This window comes from Pollachius pollachius, assembly GCF_949987615.1.
Source record: "Pollachius pollachius genome assembly, chromosome: 18".
Lineage (NCBI taxonomy): Eukaryota > Metazoa > Chordata > Actinopteri > Gadiformes > Gadidae > Pollachius > Pollachius pollachius.
In genome coordinates this window covers 18,616,240-18,640,690 of record NC_136951.1, presented here as the reverse complement: position 1 = coordinate 18,640,690, position 24,451 = coordinate 18,616,240, and the positions used below count along the sequence as shown (strand labels likewise).

Below are 24,451 nucleotides of genomic sequence, written 5' to 3'. Positions count from 1 at the left end.
CGGCAGAGGTTGTGCAGCACACACACACCCCCCCCAACACGAGCGTATGTGAGCCGACAACAACTCCCAAGGATGCAGGCAGACGAAATGGAGGTATGGTATTATTAACTGCTAACCCTCCGCAATGACAGCCGTAGCGCTGTAGGGGACATCTATACAGTATGCTTTAATTATCCGCGGTTTTCTAGGAGAAAAAAAAAAGGCACCTGTGCGACGGTGTCGGTGTGTGAGCGCTACTACTATGGGTCGTTTTAGCGGGCTGCCATCACGGTGGATGCCGGTCAGAGAGATCTGGACCGGGGCTGCATGTGCTCTTTTCTCCCCTGGCTGGAGCGCATGTCGCCAGTCACACACCGGGTTGTTATTTTGGCCCCAGCGCCAGTGTCGTCCCGGCGCCTATAAATAACTCTCTAGTAAGCCGGCCGACGGTTCCTAAACGTGGTGGTGGTGGGGGATATGCAGATCGGGTCTGCATATGTCTGTCTTGTCTTGTCTGTTCTCACAGCCGTTTGTGCCCTGAGGCCAATTTTAAACGTATTGCTTTTCAAAGACATTGTCATTGGCTCTTGGAATAGCTGTGGTTATTACTGGATCAACACGTAGGCTGTTCTCCCCCAAAACCAAAGCGTGCAGTGGGGGTTGGTTTGGAACGGCATACTGTAACATGGGAGAATGGGAATACATTTTCCCACTGGGCATACATTGGGACTGTATCATGGGAATATATTTACTACGGTGGGCAATCTCGGTCTCAAATCAGCATCCCAGTGTTGACCGTTTATTGTAGAGACCAGTGTCATTAATATACTGTAGTCATCCAAAGCGTATATATAAATAAGGGGAATGTTTCTTCTTTTACAAAGTAAAGACCACCTGGGGCAAAATGCTAAATCAATTTTGACATTTATTCTGTGTGTGTGTGTGTGTGTGTGCGTGTGTGTGCGCGCGCGCGCAAGGCACTGGTAAACCGATTTCAAAACGCCAGGCGTTTTTTACAGCGTTGTTGTCGAGTGGTGCAGGATGGGGGTCATGTGTGTATTGAAACCGTGCCCACTCCCTGTGTGTATACCGAAACCGGGCTGGTTGGGGGGGTGGGGGGCGGGGGGGAGACTGGGTCAGCAGACGTTAGCTGGGCAGTTGGCGCCCGGCCAAGAGTTCATTGGTCGGTTGATGAAAGAGGAGATGCTGGAGACGTCAGGAGGGAGGCGCGGGGGGGGGGGATCAAAAAAGGACGGACAGACATCCAAATTCAGAATCAAATTAAAATGGGATTCATTGTCAGATAGGTTACCATACAAGGCATTTCTGTTGCCTTCGGTTTGTTGATGGAAAAAGAGTGCGATGCTTGAAGGATGTAAGGAAGAAAGGGAGAGAAGAGGGGAAGAGGACTGAAACATGTGCCCTTTAGTCCGTAATTCAGAGTTGAACTTTAAACTAATTCAGACCCTCTGACATCCCCCACCACGGTGTCTCGCGCGCCAAACCGTCAGCACACATTATGAGACTTTCACAAGGCATTCACTGTCTGAGGTAAACCATCAAACTCTAATCCCATCAAGTTTAAACTTTTGATTTTGAGGGGTTTTCTCTTTTACCCCTGCCCATCTGTGTGAAGACAGCCTGCTAATAACTCTGATGCTTGTTGTTATTATGGGATATTCCTTGGCACGGTTCACTGTGACTTCTGCTGTGTGATCTCGGTCTCGCTGTCCAGGAAGACGTTCCCATGGGTTTTTGCCGGACGGAAAATGATGGTGCTTTATTTATCCAGGGGACTCACTGTAGCTTTAATTAAAAAGGACTCTAAAAATAGCTTTCCCTTCGCTATTCTCTATAATTGTCATTCGACCCTAGTCCCTGGATAATGTTTGTTGATTTGAACATATCTCTCTCTCTTTAAATGTGAAATGTGTTATGGATATCCATCTTTCCCCTAGCAACTGTGTGTGTGTGTGTGTGTGTGTGTGTGTGTGTGTGTGTGTGATTAATTTTTTCAATGGTACATTTTGAATAGGTCTCAGCTCACGAGAACACGCTTGCGCTGACAAAAGAGGCGGAGAATTGTTGTTCCTAGTGTAACTCATGATGTCCTAGGAAGTAGGAAAAAACCTGTTCTCGTAACGCCAAGGCCGCTTCTTATCTCGTCTGTGTTCAACAACACTCAGAACGGGGAAGTCTGCCAAGGTCAGAGCAGATCAATCGGCCGTCAGTAAACTTGTTGGTGGATCTCCAATGAGAAGAGAGTGGTCCACCCTTCAAGGCTGTTTAGCCCTAAATCAAAAGTGTGTGTGTGTGTGTGTGTGTGTGTGTGTGTGTGTGTGTGTGTGTGTGTGTGTGTGTGTGTGTGTGTGTGTGTGTGTCACTGAATGTCTGCCCCGCTCTGCTTGGTGACATCGTCTATTCTGGACACCGCGCTTTTGTTGTGAATGTTTAGAAGAAGGAATCCTTTGACATGTGTTTGTGTGTGTGTGTGTGTGTGTGTGTGTGTGTGGGGGGGGGGGGGCAGTCATTTGGTGTGGTGTGGTGCGTGTGCACACGTATTTTAAGTACAGGGCTTTTCCAGGCCCGATGACCCATGTTAAAATGATGTCTGTGACATCCACTGTTCACCACTGATGCTAAGTCACTAGAACATCGGGGGCATGTATAACAGACAGACAGACACAGACAGACAGTCTGTCTCTGTCACACTCGGCACACGCTCATCCCTTTCTATAGGACAGTGACAACCACCGTGGGGGGAAGGGTTGTGGATTCATTCACAGCAGTTTAGCATAGCTTCCCACCCTCCCCATCCACACTCACAGAGTAGTCAGTGTCAGCTAATGAAAAGGGGTGAACGTAATGTAAATAAATTGTAAGTGCTTGTTGCAGATTGGCTGCTTGCCAACGCACGCACGCACGCACGCACGCACGCACGCACGCACGCACGCACGCACGCACGCACGCACGCACGCACGCACGCACGCACGCACGCACGCACGCACGCGCACACACACACACACACACACGCGCGCACACTGTGTGGTTGCGCTTTGTGTGAGAGTGGGTGGGTGTGTGTGTGTGTGTGAGAGTTATAGCACACTTTGCTGGTGAAACACGCGGGCACCTTTAGCCATATTGCGCCATTCATTCATTCACGAACGTTGCCATTCATCCATGGTGCCGGTGTGTGTGCAGTGCAGTTCACTGCATAGAAATGCTCGTGGGGACGGCCGCTGGCGTATGCCAGGCCATGCCGTGCTACCTCTCTGACCACAGCGTTTGTTTGGTGTTTCAGAGCTCCATGGAATCCCCCAACCTGGAGTTTGAGTACGGGGACATGGACACGCTGCCAGCGGAGCTATCAGGTCAGCTGAACCCCCCCCATGGGGGGGGAGGTCGAAACAGGGTCTCAAAGACCTCCTCCTCCAGTTGAATTGAAACCCCTGAGGGAAGGTTCCCGATTGAATGCCATGTGGTTTTGCACCAATTACAGACAATTGTGGCGACTAAACACACGATAATGGGTCTCGCATCGTTGGCTGAGATTGGTGTCATGTCACTATGGATAATAATGTTCCTTGGGATCATTTTGATTCAACATTCATACTGCGGTGGCCGTATCGCGTGACGTATACGTCACAACACTAATGCAGATTTCTGTGAAGCCCTGCTATGTTGTGTGGAGAATATGGGAACATTTGAAAAGGTGCTCTTGTGAGCATACAGAAAGTGTGTCCTGGAGTCGCGGGGGTCTTTCAACTCAACTGGACCCTACTGTCCCTTCGGTTCTGTTGGGTTCAGTTCCGTATATAACACCTCATCACTCACTCCTTCACTAAGCCATTAAAGCTCTCTCTTGAACGGCTTATTTGTGAAGTCAAAGACTCAATTTCAGAGCTAGTGATATATTTTGTGGTGTAAAAAGGTTTACAAGGATTTAAACAAACAAGTGTAGCCTGCTTTGACTTATGGTGCTTTCGTTATGTCACCTCAAATTAATTTTTATGATCGATGCATTGAACAACCGTTCTTGTCGTTTTTAAGGCCTTCATCAAACAAACAAACAAGACAAGTCTGAAATGGCTCCTCAGCCATTGGTTGGATTAAATAAACAATGAGTGATGAAACAATAATGATCCCTTACGTGTGTGTGTGTGTGTGTGTGTGTTTGTGTGTGTGTGTGTGTCTGTGTGCGTGCCCACAGAGCTCTACAGCTACACAGAGGAGCCGGAGTTCGTCCTCAACAAGGACTACTTTGAGGAGGACTTCAAGAGCCAAGGTAATGCGAATGAATGTTATCCGGATGACCTTCATGCGTACCAATGATTCTCAAGCATATGGCAACACACAAGTGCTGTAATGAGGGGAGTTGTGTGTGTCTGTGTGTGTGTGTGTGTGTGTGTGTGTGTGTGTGTGTGTGTGTGTGTGTGTGTGTGTGTGTGAAGGAGAACTGTCGAGTTGTGAGAAATCTGCAAACTTACCTGTTTCCTCACTGCGGTACATGGATTTGCTGTGTCAATTCAAACAGCCCATGACTACTGCTGGAATCAGCTGAATATATATATATATATATATATATATATATATATATTGCAATGCGGACTCTGCGTTTTGACATAGTCAGCGCTACCGTTTTCCTTTCTCACTCTTTTCTACTAAGATTAGTAGATTTTCTACATTTTATTGTAGATAGGGCGTGTAGGGGGGGAGTAAGCAGAAACTACAGAATTGTTATGGAAATGCACAGATCAAAGGGAAGCAGGAATATGCAGCAACAACAGAAGCGAGGCAGGTAGCTTAAGGTTCTGTTTAGGTCTGTTAAGGTTCCTCATTTGTTTAAGGTGTTAGTCGTTGAAACCCAGCTGAAGTCAATTATCAAAATGATTGAATGAAATGATTGTATGTGACAATACCATAAGCTATTCAAGGATATTATATTCAGTGAATGTTTTTTACATTTAAATTCAGGGAACTTAGCAGACGCTTTTATCCAAAGCGACTCTCAACCATTCGTACACACATTCACACACCGACGGCGGAGTCGGCCATGCAAGGCGACAGCCAGCTGGTCGAGAGCAGTCAGGGTGAGGTGTCTTAATCAGGGACACCACCACAGGAGGTTACAGCAGGGGGTCAAACTAGCAACCTTCCTATTACAAGTCATCCCGCTCTACCTCCTGGGCTAAGCTAACCCTGTGCTATCTGTTTAGAAGTCTTAGTGGGAGACAGATGTGACAATCTGTCGCTCCTTTGACCGAAGGATATAAAAGGAAACCGTGGGTTCTTATTTTAAATCTCTGAGCTGTACCAAGCCACTAGCCTGGTTACACAGTAGCCTCTGCAGAAGCCTGTGTCACAGAGACGGAGCGTGTGGGTCTTTGCATGGACGTGTGTGTGTGTGTGTGTGTGTGTGTGTGTGTGTGTGTGTGTGTGTGTGTGTGTGTGTGTGTGTGTGTGTGTGTGTGTGTGTGTGTGTGTGTGTGTGTGTCTGTTTGTTTGTGTGCATCATGGCCCCCACCCAGTGCCCTCGTCAATGTTTTAACACGTCTGCATTCCCAATCGCAGCCCTGTGTCCCTCCAACCCCCACCCACTGTCGTTTCTCACTGCTGGCTGTCTGTCTGTCTGTCTGTCTCCCTGTCTGTCTGTCTCCCTGTCTGTCTGTCTGCCTGTCTCCCTGTCTGGCTGTCTCCCTGTCTTTCTGGCTGTCTCCCTGTCTGTCTGTCTGTCTCCCTGTCTCCCTGTCTCCCTGTCTCCCTGTATCTCTGTCTCCCTGTCTGCCTGTCTCCCTGCTTCCCTGTCTGCCTGTCTCCCTGCTTCCCTGTCTGCCTGTCTGCCTGTCTCCCTGCTTCCCTGCCTGCTTGTCTCCCTGCTTCCCTGCCTGCCTGTCTCCCTGCTTCCCTGCCTGCCTGTCTCCCTGCTTCCCTGCCTGCCTGTCTCCCTGCTTCCCTGCCTGCCTGTCTCCCTGCTTCCCTGCCTGCCTGTCTCCCTGCTTCCCTGCCTGCCTGTCTCCCTGCTTCCCTGCCTGCCTATCTCCCTGCTTCCCTGCCTGCCTGTCTCCCTGCTTCCCTGCCTGCCTGTCTCCCCATCCCACTCAGTGCCCTGCTGAGCTAAATCACTGGTCCTCTCAAGGCTGGCTAATTTTAACACTCTCTCTGTTAAGCTGCATGCTGAAGGACGGATTTGGAGATCAGGTTGACATTTCACTGCTTCTGTAATGCGAGAGGACAGAGTATTTCTATTTTATTTTTAATATTTTTGTTGCTTCCTACGTTAGTAAGGGGGAAAAACGACTCAAAGGGCATCGTTGTTGTTGCATATCATCTATTAAGAGTAATTGGTTAGGTTACACATTATGTAACAATTATATTTCAACAATGTCTACACATGTGCACCACAAATTTTGCATTAGGAATGAAAATACAAAGTAACACCGATCCACAGATGCACTGAATACCTAATTAACCGAAACAAACGGTACAATTATGCAAAAGACACAGCGATAGTGTTTCTTTAATTATGCTGAACACAAACCAACGCTCTTATAACAGAAGGCGAGAACTTAAAAGGAAAGAGCAGTATTGTACTCATTATTTCAGCAAACGTTTATGCTATGTTTATGTTCAAAGCCAAATTTTAAATTCAATCACTGGATAAAATGCATGTATTATCGGTTGGTGGTGGTTTTATTATGGCTGTTTTCTACTGTTTGTAGACAACAGTCTAATACAGCCCATCTCCTACCCCAGGGGATGCCTGGGTTATTTGCAGGACAATTGCCCATGAGAATGGTGCTCGTATTTAAAACTCTAACAAGGGGCCAAATAAAGGCCACAGCAGCATTCATTCATCCTGGTGGACAGGAAATTAGCCCCCGACAGATGACAATCTATAAATATATATAACTCGCTCTCTCTCTAACTCTTTCTCCCTTCTTTTAAGTACAATAACTGTCACACCTTTTACCATCCTTTCTTCATCAATGTTCATTTTACATTGACAGTTAACTTGTTTTTGGTAGAATACTATTATAGACAGTGTATTCAAGTGACTGTATTTGTTCTTTATAAAAGACCATATTAAATACACAACTATATGTTCATTTTACCAGTAGCTTTTCGGATTGTAGTCGATCACTCCAGCCACTACTTCACTGCAGAAAAGTCTCCATCTCTCTCAATTCATTTGACCACGGAGGTGGAGGAAGCTCACTAGCTCTCTCAACGACTCTTACTGACCCAATAGTGTGTGTGTGTGTGTGTGTGTGTGTGTGTGTGTGTGTGTGTGTGTGTGTGTGTGTGTGTGTGTGTGTGTGTGTGTGTGTGTTTGTCTTGGTCACGTGTATGCATGCCTGGCTGAGACCCGGTTATAAAAAAAAAAAGAAAAAGAAACCGGATCGCGTGGTGCGTTCGTTTTATGGATCTGCTGGTGGTGCTTTGTGCGCAGTGCGCGGGCGGAGTTGGGTGGAGCTGAGCGTGGAGGAGCGGCGGGCCTACGTGATGAGGCTGCTGGACGCGCTGGAGGTGACAGACCGCGACAAGAGGCTGAAGGTGGCCCGCGCCATCCTCTACCTGGCCCAGGGTACGTCCTTCATTCTCCTGGCGTTCGTAGTCGGAGTTTGTTTGTTTTCAAATTTAAGTTGAAAGGTGACATAATACCGCCAGGTGTGGTGTGATTAGCCGTTTGGAAAATCGGCCTCTTCTGACATCACAAGTGGGTGTGTCCACCTAGATGCGTGCCGGATAGATCAGTCCATCAGCCTAACCAGTGGACTGTAGAAAACATTGCTCATCTATCCGTCAAACATCTAGGTGGACACGCCCACTTGTGATGTCAGAAGAGGCAGATTTCTCAAAACGGCTTGTAACGGCTGATCACACTCATAGCTGGTGGTATAATAAGGGACCTTTTTAAGTTTAAAGCTGCATTGTATAAAATTGTAAACTACCACGTAGCTTAAAAATACCTGGCCATATCTGTAGTCAATGCTGATCGATGGTGATTACAATAATATCATAAATAAAATCACTTCCCTTTAGTGATATATTGTACAAATATATAATGCTAGCCGGCCATTACCTCTCTCTTTGTTTTGCTGTTTTTTGAAAGTCTCTCGCTAACTAACAGATGGGGGCTCAATTGAACACATTGCGATTTTAAGCGTGGGTATATGTGCCAACTTTAAAAAAAAGTCAAAAAATGTGAATTGATAATGGATGCAAAAAATACACCAAATTCACCAAAAATACATTTTGGTGAATACACTAACCATAGATTCATCACTTATGCTATTAGAGTTTAGAGTTTATTTGTTTAGCACAAATGGCAACATCTATGCAAGGCGGGAGCGAAGCCTATGTAGGCTTGTACAGAGTTCCACGCCTATTGCCATATCATGATACGCTTGACATATTCTTAAGGTGTGCGTGTCTGTGTGTGTCCCTGTGTCCCCAGGTGTGTATGATGAGTGCGACTCGGACGTGGACGTCCTCTACTGGGCCAGACACAACGTCTTCCTGCTCTACCACATGGGCGTGTTCACCGCTCTGCTGGAGCTCCTCAACATGGAGATAGAGTGAGTGGAACACAAGCCAATCCACAGCACATGACATCATTGTCATTGTGGCTCCGCCCACGTAATGGCCCCGCCCACCTTTGACTCTGCCCGCAGCATGCCACCGCCCACTTTTACAAACTAGGAGACAGGAGCGTTGGAATGAGTTTAACATTGGGGGGGACACATATCGGAAACCTGACAGATCCGTTAATGGTTTGAACAGAAATATGTCATAAATTAACTACACTGAAAAAATTCACAAATATATTTTATTCTACTAAAAAGATACATTTGTAAATGTAAAGGAAAACACATGGCAGTTTGCATGGCAGTAATGAACTGATAAATATCAAATCAATTCTTTAATTGCACGCTCAATCATCCAGTTTTTTAGAAAAAGAAGCGGTGACAAGACGCTTTGTTGCGCTTTCAAAATAAAATAAAATATTTTTCTCCCCCCGGTATAATTTTTAGGTGGGACAAATGCAGCTGTCTCCAATATTGGAGGGGACACGTCCCCTCCGTCCTCCACGGTTCCTACGCCCTTGCTAGGAGATACAGTCATGGTGTTGTTTAGCTCAACTAGAGGTGTATCTTTATACTGCTTCATACAGCTATATTGCCAGGGTTAGGGGTTTGTTCAGAGTGGGGAACCCATGCTAGCAATTCAAAAAAGATTACATTTATAATTTTCAGTTATTGTTTTGATCCGTGGATGTTACGGTTTTGAGGCAGAAATTCTGATTTGCGTGAGCTCACGGCAAGCTAACAACTGTTCTAATGTCCATTGCATGCTATCTTAGTTTAGCTTGTGTGACATAGCTACCTCACTCATCACCCAAGGGAGATCTGGTTTTAGCCATGCCTGTGGGCGGCCATGAGGTCAGCAAGGTCCGGAACGCGGACACTTTTATTATTTGTGAGCTAAAAAATAAATTCTGAAACTGAATGTGTGTTTATGAAAAATCAGCGGTGAAGAATTTCTCCGAGATGAGTGGGGGCTTGATTCAGTTTAGACTCGATACTTGGTGTCCGCCGTGTGTGACATCTGGTTGTGCGTGTGCGATCCAAGCACAACCCCCCCCCCCCCCCCCCCCCCCCCCCCCCCCCCCCCCCACACACACACACACACACACACACACACACACACACACACACACACACACACACACACACACACACACACACACACACACACACACACACACACACACACACACACACACACACCTACCTAGTGGATGTGTGGCGAGTGGTTCCAGTGCCCTGCACTGAATGAGAATAGGAACCTCTTATCAGGTTGATGAAAGTCTTCCACTTGGTATTCTTTGGAGGCTGGTGCTGCCCTGGCCCCGTCCACACACTGGTCTCACCCCCTTTCGTTGTGATAGCCTATTAGTATTTGATGTGGCCTGGTAGCCTTCTGTTATCAGGCACTCTTATCAGGCCCCTACACACACACTGCGCTGAGGACACGCGCGTGGTGGCTATTTCCAGAACGGGGACCTTGAGACAAAACAAACAACCACAAACATGGTTGGGTGTGGGTGAATGTGACAAACAATATTATGTAACTCAGAGTGTGTGTGTGTGTGTGTGTGTGTGTGTGTTGCAGTAACAGCCAGGCGTGCAGCAGTGCGGTCAGGAAGCCTGCCATCTCCCTCGCTGACAGCACAGAACTCCGGTGAGACCCAGCCCCCCCTCCCTAAATGACCTACCTTCACTTTCTAAAGTGGACTTCCTGTCCTCCTCCCTGTTTTCCTCTGTCTATCTAGGTCTCTGTAACTTTGTGTCTCTCTTTTTGCCTTCCTCTCTGTGTCTATCTTTGTCTTCCTCGTTCCTCCTCTCTTACTCTCTTTCTGATTTGGCTGCCTCTCGCTTTTGTCTGTTTATATCGCTCTGCGTTTCACACATTTACATTTAAGCAGTGAACAAATTCCAAAATAGGGCAAGATCACTATGAACCCAAAAAACTGTACGAAAAGGAGGTCACAATGTGAGGTGGAAAGTACCAGAGACTTACAAAGGGAAGTGGAACAGAAGACAAAAAAACCTCTCTCCTACCCACGTGTCCATACGACTGTCAAACCCTGTCTGTTTTTTTTCATGCACCCCACCCCGATTCTCTGTACGTCGTGAGACATTTCATATATGACGCAGCCAATCAGAGCTGTCAGCTCTTTGATTTGCGTTGATGGATAGCGAGGAACACCCGTGTTTCACCAGTACGAGCTCATTCTTCTCCAGAGGGACGCTCATTCCCAGTCTGTCACTTTCCCTTTGGCTGGTTTCATAATGGAATGATTACTGTGCTCCGTGCACTAGGGTGCGTGTGCTGCCAATTCGAGGCACTTAAAAACAGGATTCAAACTTCTCATGTAATTACTGGTAGAAAATTGGGTATTCTATTTGTTTATTTTATGAGTAAGAAGAATAACAGGCCACCTGCCTCACACTAGTCATATCTAGCATATCATTCTCCATCTTTCAGGTGGCTTGGCTGATCAGGGTAATCAACAGCTGTCATTTTTCAACGTGTGTGTGTGTGTGTGTGTGTGTGTGGGTGTGTGTGTGTGTGTGTGTGTGTGTCTCAAACTGTGCTGATAGCCAATGTTAACCAATGTATCCACTTCAACGCATTGCAGTTACTTATCTGTGTGCAGGCTTGCACCTCAGGAAATAGCTTTCCCTATAAACCGGTTAATAGGAACACATCCATATGTCATAAATACACAGCCAGAGAGCAGGGCACATATTAACATGCAGGAATGCAGGATTATAAGCAAGTGTGTGTGTGTGTGTCCTGCAGTGTGTTGCTGAGCATCATGTATCTGATGGTGGAGAACATTCGCGTTCAGACGGAGGACGACAGACCTGAGTGGACCGCCGCCAGGGAGACCTTCAGGATTGAGCTAGGTGTGTTTGCGTATGCGTGTGCGTTCAATGAGCAGGACACCGAAATGGAAAGGTAGCTGGGTTCAATCCCCCCCGAGTCTCACAGCCCATCCTGTAGGAGCTTGAGCAAGATGTCTAAACCATACCTACTCCTCCGTGACATTTCACTTCAACGTCTCCGTTGAAGTTTAATCAGCCTGGCCCTGTGAGCTCTTGTGAGTCGAGCCATTTATTCAGGCGAACGCTTCACAATGGATATCGGTCTGGCCTCGGCTGGGAAGTAATTTCACTGACTTGCTTGTTGAAAACTGCATCCATTCACTTCAAATAACAAAGTGACGTTTTTTGCCCTTTGCTCTTGCTGAATCTGGATGAAAGCAAAACAGAAACATCTTGTCCAAAAACCTTCCGTGCAGATCTCTGTCTATCTGTTTCCCTCGATCTGCAGAGGGAAACAGTGCGTAAACTCACAAGGTCGGGATGGGTGAATCCAGTTTAAATCGCGTTGACTAAAAGGTGTCTTCTAAAGAACTCCACTAGCGTCGGCAGATCTTACCCTGCGTGCGGCACACCGAGGCCTCGTTCGGAACGGACGTGGCTGGTGTTGTCTAACATGGCAGCCTGTCTCCCCAGCCACTCCCATGTGCAACGGGGAGCCCTTTGCTCTGCTCCTCTTCACCATGGTAACCAAGTTCTGCAGTATGAACGCCCCGCACTTCCCCATGAAGAAGGTGCTGCTGCTACTCTGGAAGACTGTACTGGTGAGGAGCACTGCTGCATCGGACACGCACGCACGCACGCACACACGCACGCACGCAAGCAAGCACAAACACACACGTACGTACACACGTACACGTCTTGATACGTGATCCTGTACAAGGGTTTGAGATCTCTTTTGTGTTGATATTATCCTTTACTAATGGTGTTCATATCAACTACGGTATAAATGTATACATCATTTAAAAGGTTTAGTATAAGGGCTGACCCTAACCTAATGTTTATAATTTTGTGTATTATTGCATTAACTAATGTGAATGCTTTACTAGATTAGATACTAATTAACTGTTAATTGACCATTAGCTAATTGTTAGTTGATGCTTCTTACTGCTTTAAGTACTGTATATTAACCAATGGTTAATTAATGTAAATAGCACCTTCCTCCCAAGGTCTCTGTACGAACACTCATAACAAACCAAAAAAAACAAACCTTCTTGTAAAACCTGCCCCGACACCTTAACCTCCCCTAAGGGACAATAAAGTGTCCTCTTATTAGCTTTAGCTTTCTGCTGAATCTTAAATACATGCACATTCTACTATGCATGTATTAACTTTGCCTTTATTTTACTTTTACGTATCTATTTTATTTTATAATTCATTTTATTGTATGTTTGCTTTAGCTTTCTGCTAAATCCTAAATACATTGCACTTTCTACAATGCATTTATTTTTCACTTTGCCTTTATTTTCTTAACTTTACGTAACTTTATTGTATGTTTTTTTTTTAAATTTTTTTTATGTATGTTTGCTTCAGCTTTCTCCTAAATCTTAAATACGTTGCCTTTTTCTCTTTTACATCCACTTTCTTTAATTATTTAATCCGTAGACGACGTTCCTACGTGAAGCACCTTGAGGCTACCTCGTGTCTGAAAAGTGCTGTATAAATAAAGTTGCCTTGTCCCCCCCCGTCCCCGTCCCAGTTCACCCTGGGGGGCTTCGAGGAGCTCCAGGCCATGAAGGTGCGGGGCCGGGAGCGGCTGCAGTTGGCCCCGCTGCCGGAGGACAGCATCCGGGTGGTCCGCGCCATGAGGGCGGCCTCCCCCCCCGCCTCCGCCATGGAGCTCATCGAGCAGCAGCAGCAGAAGAGGGGCCGACGCAGCCGCAGGGTACGGCTGGAGGGGGACGGGGCGGCGCGGACACACACGCACACGCACACATACACGCACACGCACGCTTTCGCAAACGTATAGTCACACGCATACACACATGCGTACGCGTACGCGCATGCAAACACGCATACACACACGCATACACACACGCATACGCATACACGCATACGCATACACGCATGCATACACGCATGCACACGCACGTACATACACACATGCATACGTACACGCACGCATACGCAAACGTATAGTCACACGCATACACACATGCGTACGCATACGCGCATGCAAACACGCATACACACACGCATACACGCACGCATACACACACGCATACGCATACATACACGCACGCGTGAATATACGCAAACGTATATTCACACGCATACACACATGCGTACGCATACGCATACACACATGCATACACACATGCACACGCACGTACATACACACATGCATACGTACACGCACGCATACGCAAACGTATATTCACACGCATACACACACGCATACGCATACACGCATGCATACACACATGCACACGCACGTACATACACACATGCATACGTACACGCACGCATACGCAAACGTATATTCACACGCAAACACACATGCGTACGCATACGCGCATGCAAACACGCATACACACACGCATACACACACGCATACGCATACACGCATACGCATACACGCATGCATACACACATGCACACGCACGTACATACACACATGCATACGTACACGCACGCATGCGCAAACGTATATTCACACGCATAAAAACATGCGTACGCATACGCGCATGCAAACACGCATACACACACGCATACACACACGCATACGCATACACGCATACGCATACACGCATGCATACCCACATGCACACGCACGTACATACACACATGCATACGTACACGCACGCATACGCAAACACGCATACACACACGCATACACACACGCATACACACACGCATACGCATACACGCATGCGCATACACGCATGCATACACACATGCACACGCACGTACATACACACATGCATACGTACACGCACGCATACGCAAACGTATATTCACACGCATAAAAACATGCGTACGCATACGCGCATGCAAACACGCATACACACACGCATACACACACGCATACGCATACACGCATGCACACGCACGTACATACACACATGCATACGTACACGCACGCATACGCAAACGTATATTCACACGCATACACACACGCATACGCATACACGCATGCATACACGCATGCACACGCACACACATGCATACGTACACGCACGCATACGCAAACGTATATTCACACGCATACACACACGCATACGCATACACGCATGCATACACACATGCACACGCACGTACATACACACATGCATACGTACACGCACGCATACGCAAACGTATATTCACACGCATAAAAACATGCGTACGCATACGCGCATGCAAACACGCATACACACACGCATACGCACACGCATACATGCATACGTACACGCACGCATACGCAAACGTATATTCACACGCATACACACATGCGTACGCATACGCGCATGCAAACACGCATACACACACGCATACACGCACGCATACACACACGCATACGCATACATACACGCACGCGTGAATATACGCAAACGTATATTCACACGCATACACACATGCGTACGCATACGCGCATGCAAACACGCATACACACACGCATACGCACACGCATATGCATACACGCATGCACACGCACGTACATACACACATGCATACGTACACGCACGCATACGCAAACGTATATTCATACGCATACTCGCATGCATACACGCATGCACACGCACGTACATACACACATGCATACGTACACGCACGCATACGCAAACGTATATTCACACGCATACACACATGCGTACGCATACCCGCATGCAAACACGCATACACACACGCATACACACACGCATACGCATACACGCATACGCATACACGCATGCATACACACATGCACACGCACGTACATACACACATGCATACGTACATGCACGCATACGCAAACGTATATTCACACGCATACACACATGCGTACGCATACGCGCATGCAAACACGCATACACACACGCATACACGCACGCATACGCATACATGCATGCACACACGCATACACACACGCATACACACACGCATACGCATACATGCATGCATACACACATGCACACGCATACATACACGCACGCGTGAATATACGCAAACGTATATTCACACGCATACACACATGCGTACGCATACGCGCATGCAAACACGCATACACACATGCACGCACACACGCATACACACACGCATACATGCATGCATACACAAATGCATAGACGCACAGACACAGACGCATGCATGCAAACACGCATACACACGTGCACACACGCACGCATACACACACACACGCATACACACACGCATACATGCATGCATACACACATGCATAGACGCACAGACACAGACGCATGCATGCAAACACGCATACACACGTGCACACACGCACGCATACACACACACACGCATACATACACGCATAGGCGCACGCAAATGCATACACACGCGCACATGCATACACGCATACGTACATGCATATACACGTGCATACACGCATGCATGCATGCACCCATGCATACACACATGCAGACACGCACACACACAGACACACAGACACACAGACAGACAGACACGCGCACACGAACACGCAGACACACACAGATTTGTACTTGTATCTCAGACAGGCTGGTTATATTTAGAAAATGATCAGTCTATACAGACACATAAGCAAACAGAAATATACAAACTTCAAACAAAGGAAGATGCCAAGACTCTGCATGCAAGGATTCCCTATCTTATGATGGCTGACCCTAACACACTACACACACAGACACACACAGTTAGATCTCAGACAGGCTGGTTATATTTAGAAATATATTTATAAATATTCTGAACGCACACTCATAAGCAAACGCAAAAGCATTCTCCATTTGGACGTTGGCTGACAACTTAGTGGACACATTGAAAACACTAACATGCTAACACACACACACACACACACACACACACACACACACACACACACACAGACCTTGGTCCCACAGATGGCACAGCCGCCTTGTTTTTGTGTGTGACATTAACCCTCAGACTCTCTTCTTCTTCTGTGTACAATCTGTTGTTCATGATACCTCGCTAATACACACAACTATAGCTGTAACTGGGGCTATGAAGTGGTATTCACGATTCCAAAGAGGGTATTTCTTCCTTTGCATGATAAGGATTGTTTTCTATATGCAAGTGAAGGTGATCAACGTCGCATTATATTTGAGTGAATGATCTGTTAAATTGAGTGTAGTGTGTTTCTTGCTATCGGATACATCTATTTCTGGAATAGTTGTGGTATACCAATCCTTAAAGGGGCAGTGTGAATTTAGTGGCATCTAGCAGAAAAAAAACAAAAGAAATACACATGCCATGTTGTGCCAGCATGTTTGTACAGTAACCAATAATGGACAAACAACCTATAGTTGCACAGACTAAAGGAACCTCATCATTTGACATTTTGCTACTACTAGGGCATTTCCTTAGCTTCCCCTATGCCGTTGGAAAGGGAGGGCTACTCCGTTGGTTGCAATCTGCAACCCCAACGCCAGACGTCACTGAATCATACACATTGCCCCTTAAGAATATCGTAGACGCATTTTTAATAACGGTTTTCTGTTGAAGTTATTTTTCAAACCGGACTTTGGGTTTGACTTGTGTGCGGACTTCAGTGGTGCGGCACTGACCCCCAAAACATCGCCAGGCCTCGTGTTAATCCTGGTGCTTAACATACCCCCTAGTTTCTTATCAATGGAGCAAAGCCTGTTCTGCTCATTGCCCTCTCTCCCTCTATATCTGTCTCCCTCTCTCTCCCTGTCTCTTTCTCTTTCTCTCTCTGTCTGTCTGTGTCTCTGTCTCTCTCTCTCTCTCTCTGTCTTGCCCTTCTTCCTTGTGTCCCTACAGAGTGCCTTTGTTGATAGCTTGGAAGGCGACAGTCCCTTTGCCAAGAAGCAGGTCTCTACCGTACAAAATACCACTTTTTATTTATTTTGCATTTTCTCTGTGCCTTGCGCTGGTTTTTTTTCTTTGCACTACCTCCTTCCTTCGTCCCCCCCTTCTCACTATCTCTCGCTCCCTCTTCCTCTCAGTTCTGTTACTCTAAGCCTCTCCTGTCCTTCGGGGATGTGCCGGTACTAATGCTTGCATTTTGGACACTGATGTGACTATCGACTTCTCAGGGGCACTGCACACCGTACTCCACGAGGGGCAGGATAGTGGAGGGGTCGGCTCCCGGGTTTGATTCCCTGCCCATTCTAACCTGTAGTCATCCTTGAGCAAGATGACCTCTAACCCCTACCTGCCCCTTAATGACGTGTATACAAAGTCAAGTTTGAAAGTCACGTTGGCTCAAGATTTGGTTTTGGTGATTGAGACAATTTGTCTGGAACATTTGGAACAGGTACTCTGAACTGAGTACTCTCGTCTATAAAAAATGAAAATAAATAAAAACTTGTTAACTTCGGTACCCCTCCCCCCAACCTTCTCATAAACTTCTAACCCTTTATTATCTTCCCTTCATCTATTGCCGGCCTTCTTTATCTCTTAGCTCTTTGTTAAAATACCCTCCATTTATTTTGCTCAGAATAACTTTTCTTCTCTATTCCTCCCTTTTCCAACATTTTAGTTAATGTTGTTCGCTTCTCTCTCACCATTAATCTCTTGCCCTTTCTTTTCACCTTTCTAACACCATTTTTTTTCTCTCCTAGTTAAACAAAAGCTAGTTAGAATCTCTCTCGGATGCGACACAAGCGCACAATTAACACATTTGTATTCACAAAAAGGAATTTAGTGTGGGTGGTTTTTCTCAGTGGTGGCTATTTTCTAGGATCAAGGGTTCCACTTAGCAGGTCCATTATCTGCTAGGCATGGGAATTATTGCTATTTATTTTTTAAATGATCAGGAAAGGACTACAACGTTAAAAACGATGGTCTCCACACACTCATTTATGCCAAGAGTCATTAGCATGTGCATTATTTTATTGAAATGTTCTAAAGGCCGTACATTGTCGGAGCTAGTCAAACAGGAAACAGCAAATCTGTATCAGATATCAGTTACATGAAGACATTGTCACCAGAGAAAATGTACGTTTATTCTCAGACTATCCAGTTATGGTGCTACACGTTGAAGGTCTGTGGCCTGTTTAGCGCACGTTGTCCCAATTCACATCTACTTTAATCCTTCTCTTCCTCTTCCTTATACACCTTCTCCCACCTCTCTCCTCCTCCTCCCCCCCCCCCAGCCTGCTCACTATCTGGGGTTGGGGTGGGGGGTAGGGCGGGCTGGCGGTGGGAGTTTGGCTGCCTTGCTGGCTAGATGGCTGGCTGACTGTTTTACATCTGGAGTCACTCAACATTGTATGAACGGTAGAGGAGAATGCCACGACTAGTTCACTGTGTCGGCGTTGCACTGAAGCTCCTCCCACTGTTAAGACCGGTCATCGCATCGCTAGTTAGCATCGGGAGTAAGGGACGGCAAAAGGGGATTTCATCAATTCCGGAGGTGAATGGAAATGTCCAACTGCCACAAAAAATAATTGACTACGTATTGGAGAGAAAATTGTGATCACATTTTGTATAAATGTTTTACTCTAATCCAATAATGACAATAATCATAACTTTTCATTCGACTTGGTAACTTTAAAACGTTCAATACTAAATTCACGTTTCCATTTAAACCAAACCGTATTCGGCTTTTCCTTTTGACCTCCTGGGCGGATGTGGTTGATTTGTTATTGTCCCCTAACCCGGGTTAGAAGATAATGGCTTCCCTCCATGCAGAATGACTCACAAACGCAAGATCACCTGTTGCTGCTTCCCCCCACCATCCACCATCCACTCACTATCTCGGGGGGGGGGGGGGCACCGAAGCAGCAGCTGAACTGCACCATACATCAACCCCACTAGCAGGCTTCGCTCACGTCAGTAATGCTACCCTCATGCCTGAAGCTTGCACGTGTGGCACTGGTTATCTCCTTTATAGCTTTGGAAAGTTAAGGTTGAATTGCATTAACCTGTGTTTGTGTGTGTGTGTGTGTGTGTGTGTGTGTGTGTGTGTGTGTGTGTGTGTGTGTATCTGTGTGTGTGTGTCTGTAAATGCATTGCACTCAGAACGGAAATGGGAATGTAGGTATTGCGGATGGTCATTCAAAACAGAATGTTGTTTTTTTTCTGTGCTTGGACTGTTTTGAATTATACAGAATGAGTTTTTATTGTTAACAGTTAGGGGACTTGTGTGTTTGCATCTTAATAGCCCAACTTGGACGTATAATGTTTCCAGGCTTTAATTCAACGATTTTGAGTTGATTTAAACCCCAATAAGTGTCCGCCAAATCGGGTGTTTCAAAATTAAAGCGCAGCTGGGTTTAAAACGCAATGTAGGCCAGCCGCACCCAGGAAGGTAGAACCCGCCGCTACCCCTCTGATTGGCTGACCGTGTGTCCAGTCCCGCCCACGCAGCCTCTGATTGGCTGATCGTGTCTCCCGTCCCGCCCACGCAGCCTCTGATTGGCTGACCGTGTGTCCCGTCCCGCCCACGCAGCCTCTGATTGGCTGACCGTGTGTCCCGTCCCGCCCACGCAGCCTCTGATTGGCTGACCGTGTGTCCCGTCCCGCCCACGCAGCCTCTGATTGGCTGACCGTGTGTCCCGTCCCGCCCACGCAGCCTCTGATTGGCTGACCGCGTGTCCCGTCCCGCCCACGCAGCCTCTGATTGGCTGACCGCGTGTCCCGTCCCGCCCACGCAGCCTCTGATTGGCTGACCGTGTGTCCCGTCCCGCCCACGCAGCCTCTGATTGGCTGACCGCGTGTCCCGTCCCGCCCACGCAGCCTCTGATTGGCTGACCGTGTGTCCCGTCCCGCCCACGCAGCCTCTGATTGGCTGACCGTGTGTCCCGTCCCGCCCACGCAGCCCCTGGTCAAGCAGGACAGCCTGGACACCTACAACGAGCGCGACCCCTTCAAGAACGAGGAGGCCCGCGACGAGGACGAAGACCCCGAGGACTCGGACAGCGGCATCGAGGGCGAGGTGGACCCCCTGGACCGCGACGTCATCATCCAGCCCCCACCTCCCCCGCCCCCTCTGCGCCCCCCCACTGAGAGGCTCAACTTCCCCAAGGGCCTCCCCTGGGCGCCCAAAGTCCGGTGAGTGGACCCGTCGGCTGACTCCAGGGCGGCCTATAGCGGTTATCTGCTGTTGATGTGGGAACAGAGTGTATTTGTTATCGGTGCGCCACACAGTGTTGCTACCCTGTGTTGTGCCTTTTTTTTTAAATGTATGCTGCCCTGGAACCGACTTGACTGTGTGAAAAACAATTATCCCCTCGGGGACATTAAAGAACCTACCTAACTAACCAACTAACTATAGGGTCGGCTTAGGTCAGCAGGTAGAGCGGGTGGACTGGTAACCTCAAGGTTGCTCGTTCGATCCCCGGTTCCTCGTGTGTCAAGGTGTCCCTGAGCAGGATGCCTCAGACGAGCCGCCTGTCGCCCTGCATGATTGACTCCGCTGCCGGTGTGTGAATGTTTGTAAAAACCGTAGTAAGTCACTTTGGATAATAGCGTCTGCTAGATTCCCCAAAATGTAAGAAGATAAACCAACACCCCCTTGTTTGAGTAAGTCCCTGCTCACTTTTGTATTTTTTTATCAATATGTTGTTGACTATTTCTGTTTCTCACACTGTTTTCGTTTAGGGCCGGGGCTATATTGCAAAAGCAAAGGCTCTCGCGGGCTTGCACTAGCCAATGCAACAAACTCAAATCAGATTTGGGTTGGCTGTAGCCAGTATGTTTGATTGAAGTTACCTGATAACGCAAAACCGCCTATAGAAGATAACTCGAGCAAAAGCATGCGCTCAACCCATAAAACCATTAAAAAAGACAACAATTAGACATATGCCTGAGACTCTTACATCATCATTAACTTAAAAATGTAGTGGGTGTTTGGTTTGAATAAGTGATTGTGAGGAATGTGATTTGTTAACTGCGAGTTCTGTGATGTGATGGTTCGATGCACGTATGAATAAACGTTAGGCACAGGTTTAAACACGCAAAAATATAATCTAGCTTTGATTTTTGTGTGAATGTGCTCCAGTATCCTCTGTTTTAGTCCGTCAGATGTGGCCTAAGATTACGGCTTACTTCAATGGTCGTGTGACCGGTAGCTTTACCAAGGGGACATGATTGCTGTGTTCTTTTGCGAAGCACAAAACGATATAGTATTGACAGTCGTTCGTGACAACTCTTTTGCCGATTTCACCTTACCACACCTTTGACTGTGTTGATCTGGCTCTGGTTTGTCTATCAGTGGGGGAAAGCAAGCAGCCTTATGCTCTGCAGTTTGTGGTTTATTTGTTGAGCTCCATTTAAATATGCTGAGCCCCTGTGTATATACAATGAGATGAAACCGTCCCTTTTCTCTTTTTTGACCATGAGCCACTGCTTTGGGAACATGAATAATGTATAGGAAAGATGTAGAGCATGACTCGAAAAAGAGTGTGCGTGCGTGCGTGCGATGGAGAGACGAGCATCAATGAGTTCCTACGGAGCTACCGTGTGTCGTTGGCTCCAGGCATCGTGTGTGTGCGTGGGTTGTTGTTTTTGTGTGTGTGGGTGGTTGTTTGTGTGTGCGTGGGGGTTTGTGTGTAAGCAAGCTCCACCATGAGAGGGATGTGCTTTTTTTTTTTCGCCCTGATCGCGCGGAGAACCAGCCGGCAGCTGTCTTTGTTGGAAGCAGAAACGACGGCGGCCTCACTGAAAACAGGCTGTTTTACCGCCTGTTTCCCTGCTGTTTCCTCCCATCAGACTCATTATTTGTGTGTGTGTGTGTGGGTGCATGTGTGCGTGTGCCTGCGTGCGTGCGTGCGTCTTCTCTCGCCGCAGGGAGAAAGACATCGAGCACTTCCTGGAGACCAGTCGGAACAAGTTCATCGGCTTCACCTTGGGAAAGTGGGTTCATCGCTACACACACACACACACACACACACACACACACACACACACACACACACACACACACACACACACACACACACACACACACACACACACACACACGTTGAGAGAGTCCGTAGCCCCGCCCACCCTCTACATGCAGTCCTCCTTCAGCAGAATGACATAAGCTCATTAATGATAAATAATCACTGCTGCTTTGTATGCAAGTGTCTGCTAAATGCCTGAATAATCAATCTCAAGCATCCGTTTGTGGATAACAAATAAATGCAAAAAGGAATAATGTTGTTGTTATTGAAGCGCATCACGTCTTCCTTTATCCTTCAACTAAAATACATTTTGTAGGATGTTTTCTGTGAAAAGCTGCTGCCTGTTTTTCAGCGACATCGACACGCTGGTGGGTTTGCCCCGACCAATCCACGAGAGCGTCAAGACTCTCAAACAGGTAACACCTCCCGATCAATACCCCGATCAATACTCCCTCTCGCCACTTCTGCCTCTCACTCTCACAGGAAATCTTCGGCTGTCTGTCACTTCGCTCCCTCTCTTTTCAAACTCGCTTAATTCCAAGTCTTTCCGGACTCTTTTCTTCTTTTCTCCCATTGTCCAATTGAGTTAAGCTCATTATTGCTCGATCAATTATTCCGACACTTCGGAACCTCCCCACGTTGAGTCTCTGGCGTAGAAATCCATGACTGTCCTTCAAAAGCGCGGGGAAGCAGCAGACAGAGCAACCATCCAGCACATGTCTGTCAACTCCTCCTGATGAATTATCCTTCTGGGAGGAAACAATGAACTCGAGATGCTTTGAGGATTTGCTTCGGGTTTCGTTGTTTTTCGGACGATACCATTTATTGGTTTCGTACCGTTTATGTGTCTATTGCTGTTTTCAAACTGATTTAAGAAACAGAAAAAAATGCATGCATTAGCTGGGTGAAAAATAACTGTTTGTGATACTTTATTTCTGACATTCTCTCTCTCTCTCTGTTACCATCTGTCTGTGTCTACCTCTCTCTCCCAGCATAAGTACGTGTCCATCGCTGAGGTGCAGATAAAGAGGGAACAGGAGCTGCAGAAGTGCCCCATGACACTGGTCAGCCTTTCAAATATCTAGCACCTTGTTCTATCCACCGTTGGTATACTAATACTTACTTGTACACATTCATAGTACATGACCTCTGTGTCAATTCGTCTATGTGATTATCGACCTCTTGGACTACGGAATAAACAAATGTTATTCATTGTATGAATTATCATATAATATTTTTATCTTGTAATATGAATGTGTGTGCTCTTCCGTCTGCAGGGGGAGGAGGAGGTGGAGGAGACCCCAGCAGAGGTCCTGTACCTGGGCATGCTCCCCAACCTCTCCCAGTATGTGGTGAGTGCCATGGGTACACCCCCACCATGCACGCACTGTTCTGAAACACACGTCAGTGCTGCAGGAAGGCCCGCCTTGAGCAGATAGTATCTTCGTTGATGACATTTAAAGAAACATCGCTCATTCTGCAGGCTTTATGGCTGGCATTTGATTCTAGGTCGATCCCTTTTGAAGGTTGAAGGTTGTGTGTTTTCTGATTCAAGTTGTGATATTGTTTTGATAGGATTGGTTGGTTATGGATTATTCCTCAGGTTTTGTTTGAATTGAATAGAATTTGAGGCCATACCTTCCAATAGATGGTGTTCATGGTGGTGTTCATAGCGTTGTTCATGCTGTTGTTCATGCTGTTGTTCATGGCGTTGTTCATGGCGTTGTTCATGGCGTTGTTCATGGCGTTGTTCATGGCGTTGTTCAGGGTGGTGTTCATGGTGTTGTTCATGGTGTTGTCCATGGTGATGTTCATGGTGTTGTTCATGGCGTTGTTCAGGGTGTTGTTCAGGGTGTTGTTCAGGGTGTTGTTCATGGTGTTGTTCATGCTGTTATTCAGGGTGTTGTTCATGGTGTTGTTCATGGCGTTGTACAGGGTGTTGTTCTTGGGGATGTTCATGGCGTTGTTCACGGTGTTATTCAGGGTGTTGTTCAGGGTGTTGTTCATGGTGTTGTTCATGGCATTGTACAGGGT

At 47.0% G+C, this 24,451-nt stretch overlaps 1 protein-coding gene across 6 annotated transcripts in view; it reads left to right on the top strand.

Annotated features, from left to right (window-relative positions):
* strip2 (striatin interacting protein 2) overlaps window positions 1-24,451 on the top strand; it is a 30,223-nt gene continuing 5,772 nt past the window's right edge. Inside the window, exons 1-16 of one of the 6 annotated variants that reach the window (XM_079755570.1) lie at window positions 1-93; window positions 3,281-3,350; window positions 4,190-4,264; window positions 7,430-7,564; window positions 8,438-8,558; window positions 10,156-10,224; window positions 11,350-11,456; window positions 12,069-12,196; window positions 13,132-13,317; window positions 17,346-17,396; window positions 19,551-19,565; window positions 20,350-20,582; window positions 22,320-22,385; window positions 22,770-22,833; window positions 23,410-23,481; window positions 23,695-23,769. In XM_079755570.1, the coding sequence (XP_079611696.1) occupies window positions 73-93; window positions 3,281-3,350; window positions 4,190-4,264; window positions 7,430-7,564; window positions 8,438-8,558; window positions 10,156-10,224; window positions 11,350-11,456; window positions 12,069-12,196; window positions 13,132-13,317; window positions 17,346-17,396; window positions 19,551-19,565; window positions 20,350-20,582; window positions 22,320-22,385; window positions 22,770-22,833; window positions 23,410-23,481; window positions 23,695-23,769 (1,488 nt within the window). In that variant the 5' untranslated portion in view covers window positions 1-72. Of the gene's footprint in view, window positions 94-3,280; window positions 3,351-4,189; window positions 4,265-7,429; window positions 7,565-8,437; window positions 8,559-10,155; window positions 10,225-11,349; window positions 11,457-12,068; window positions 12,197-13,131; window positions 13,318-17,345; window positions 17,397-19,550; window positions 19,566-20,349; window positions 20,583-22,319; window positions 22,386-22,733; window positions 22,834-23,409; window positions 23,482-23,694; window positions 23,770-24,451 lie in introns of all 6 variants that reach the window. The other 5 variants (XM_079755568.1, XM_079755571.1, XM_079755569.1 and 2 more) reach the window with 5 other exon arrangements.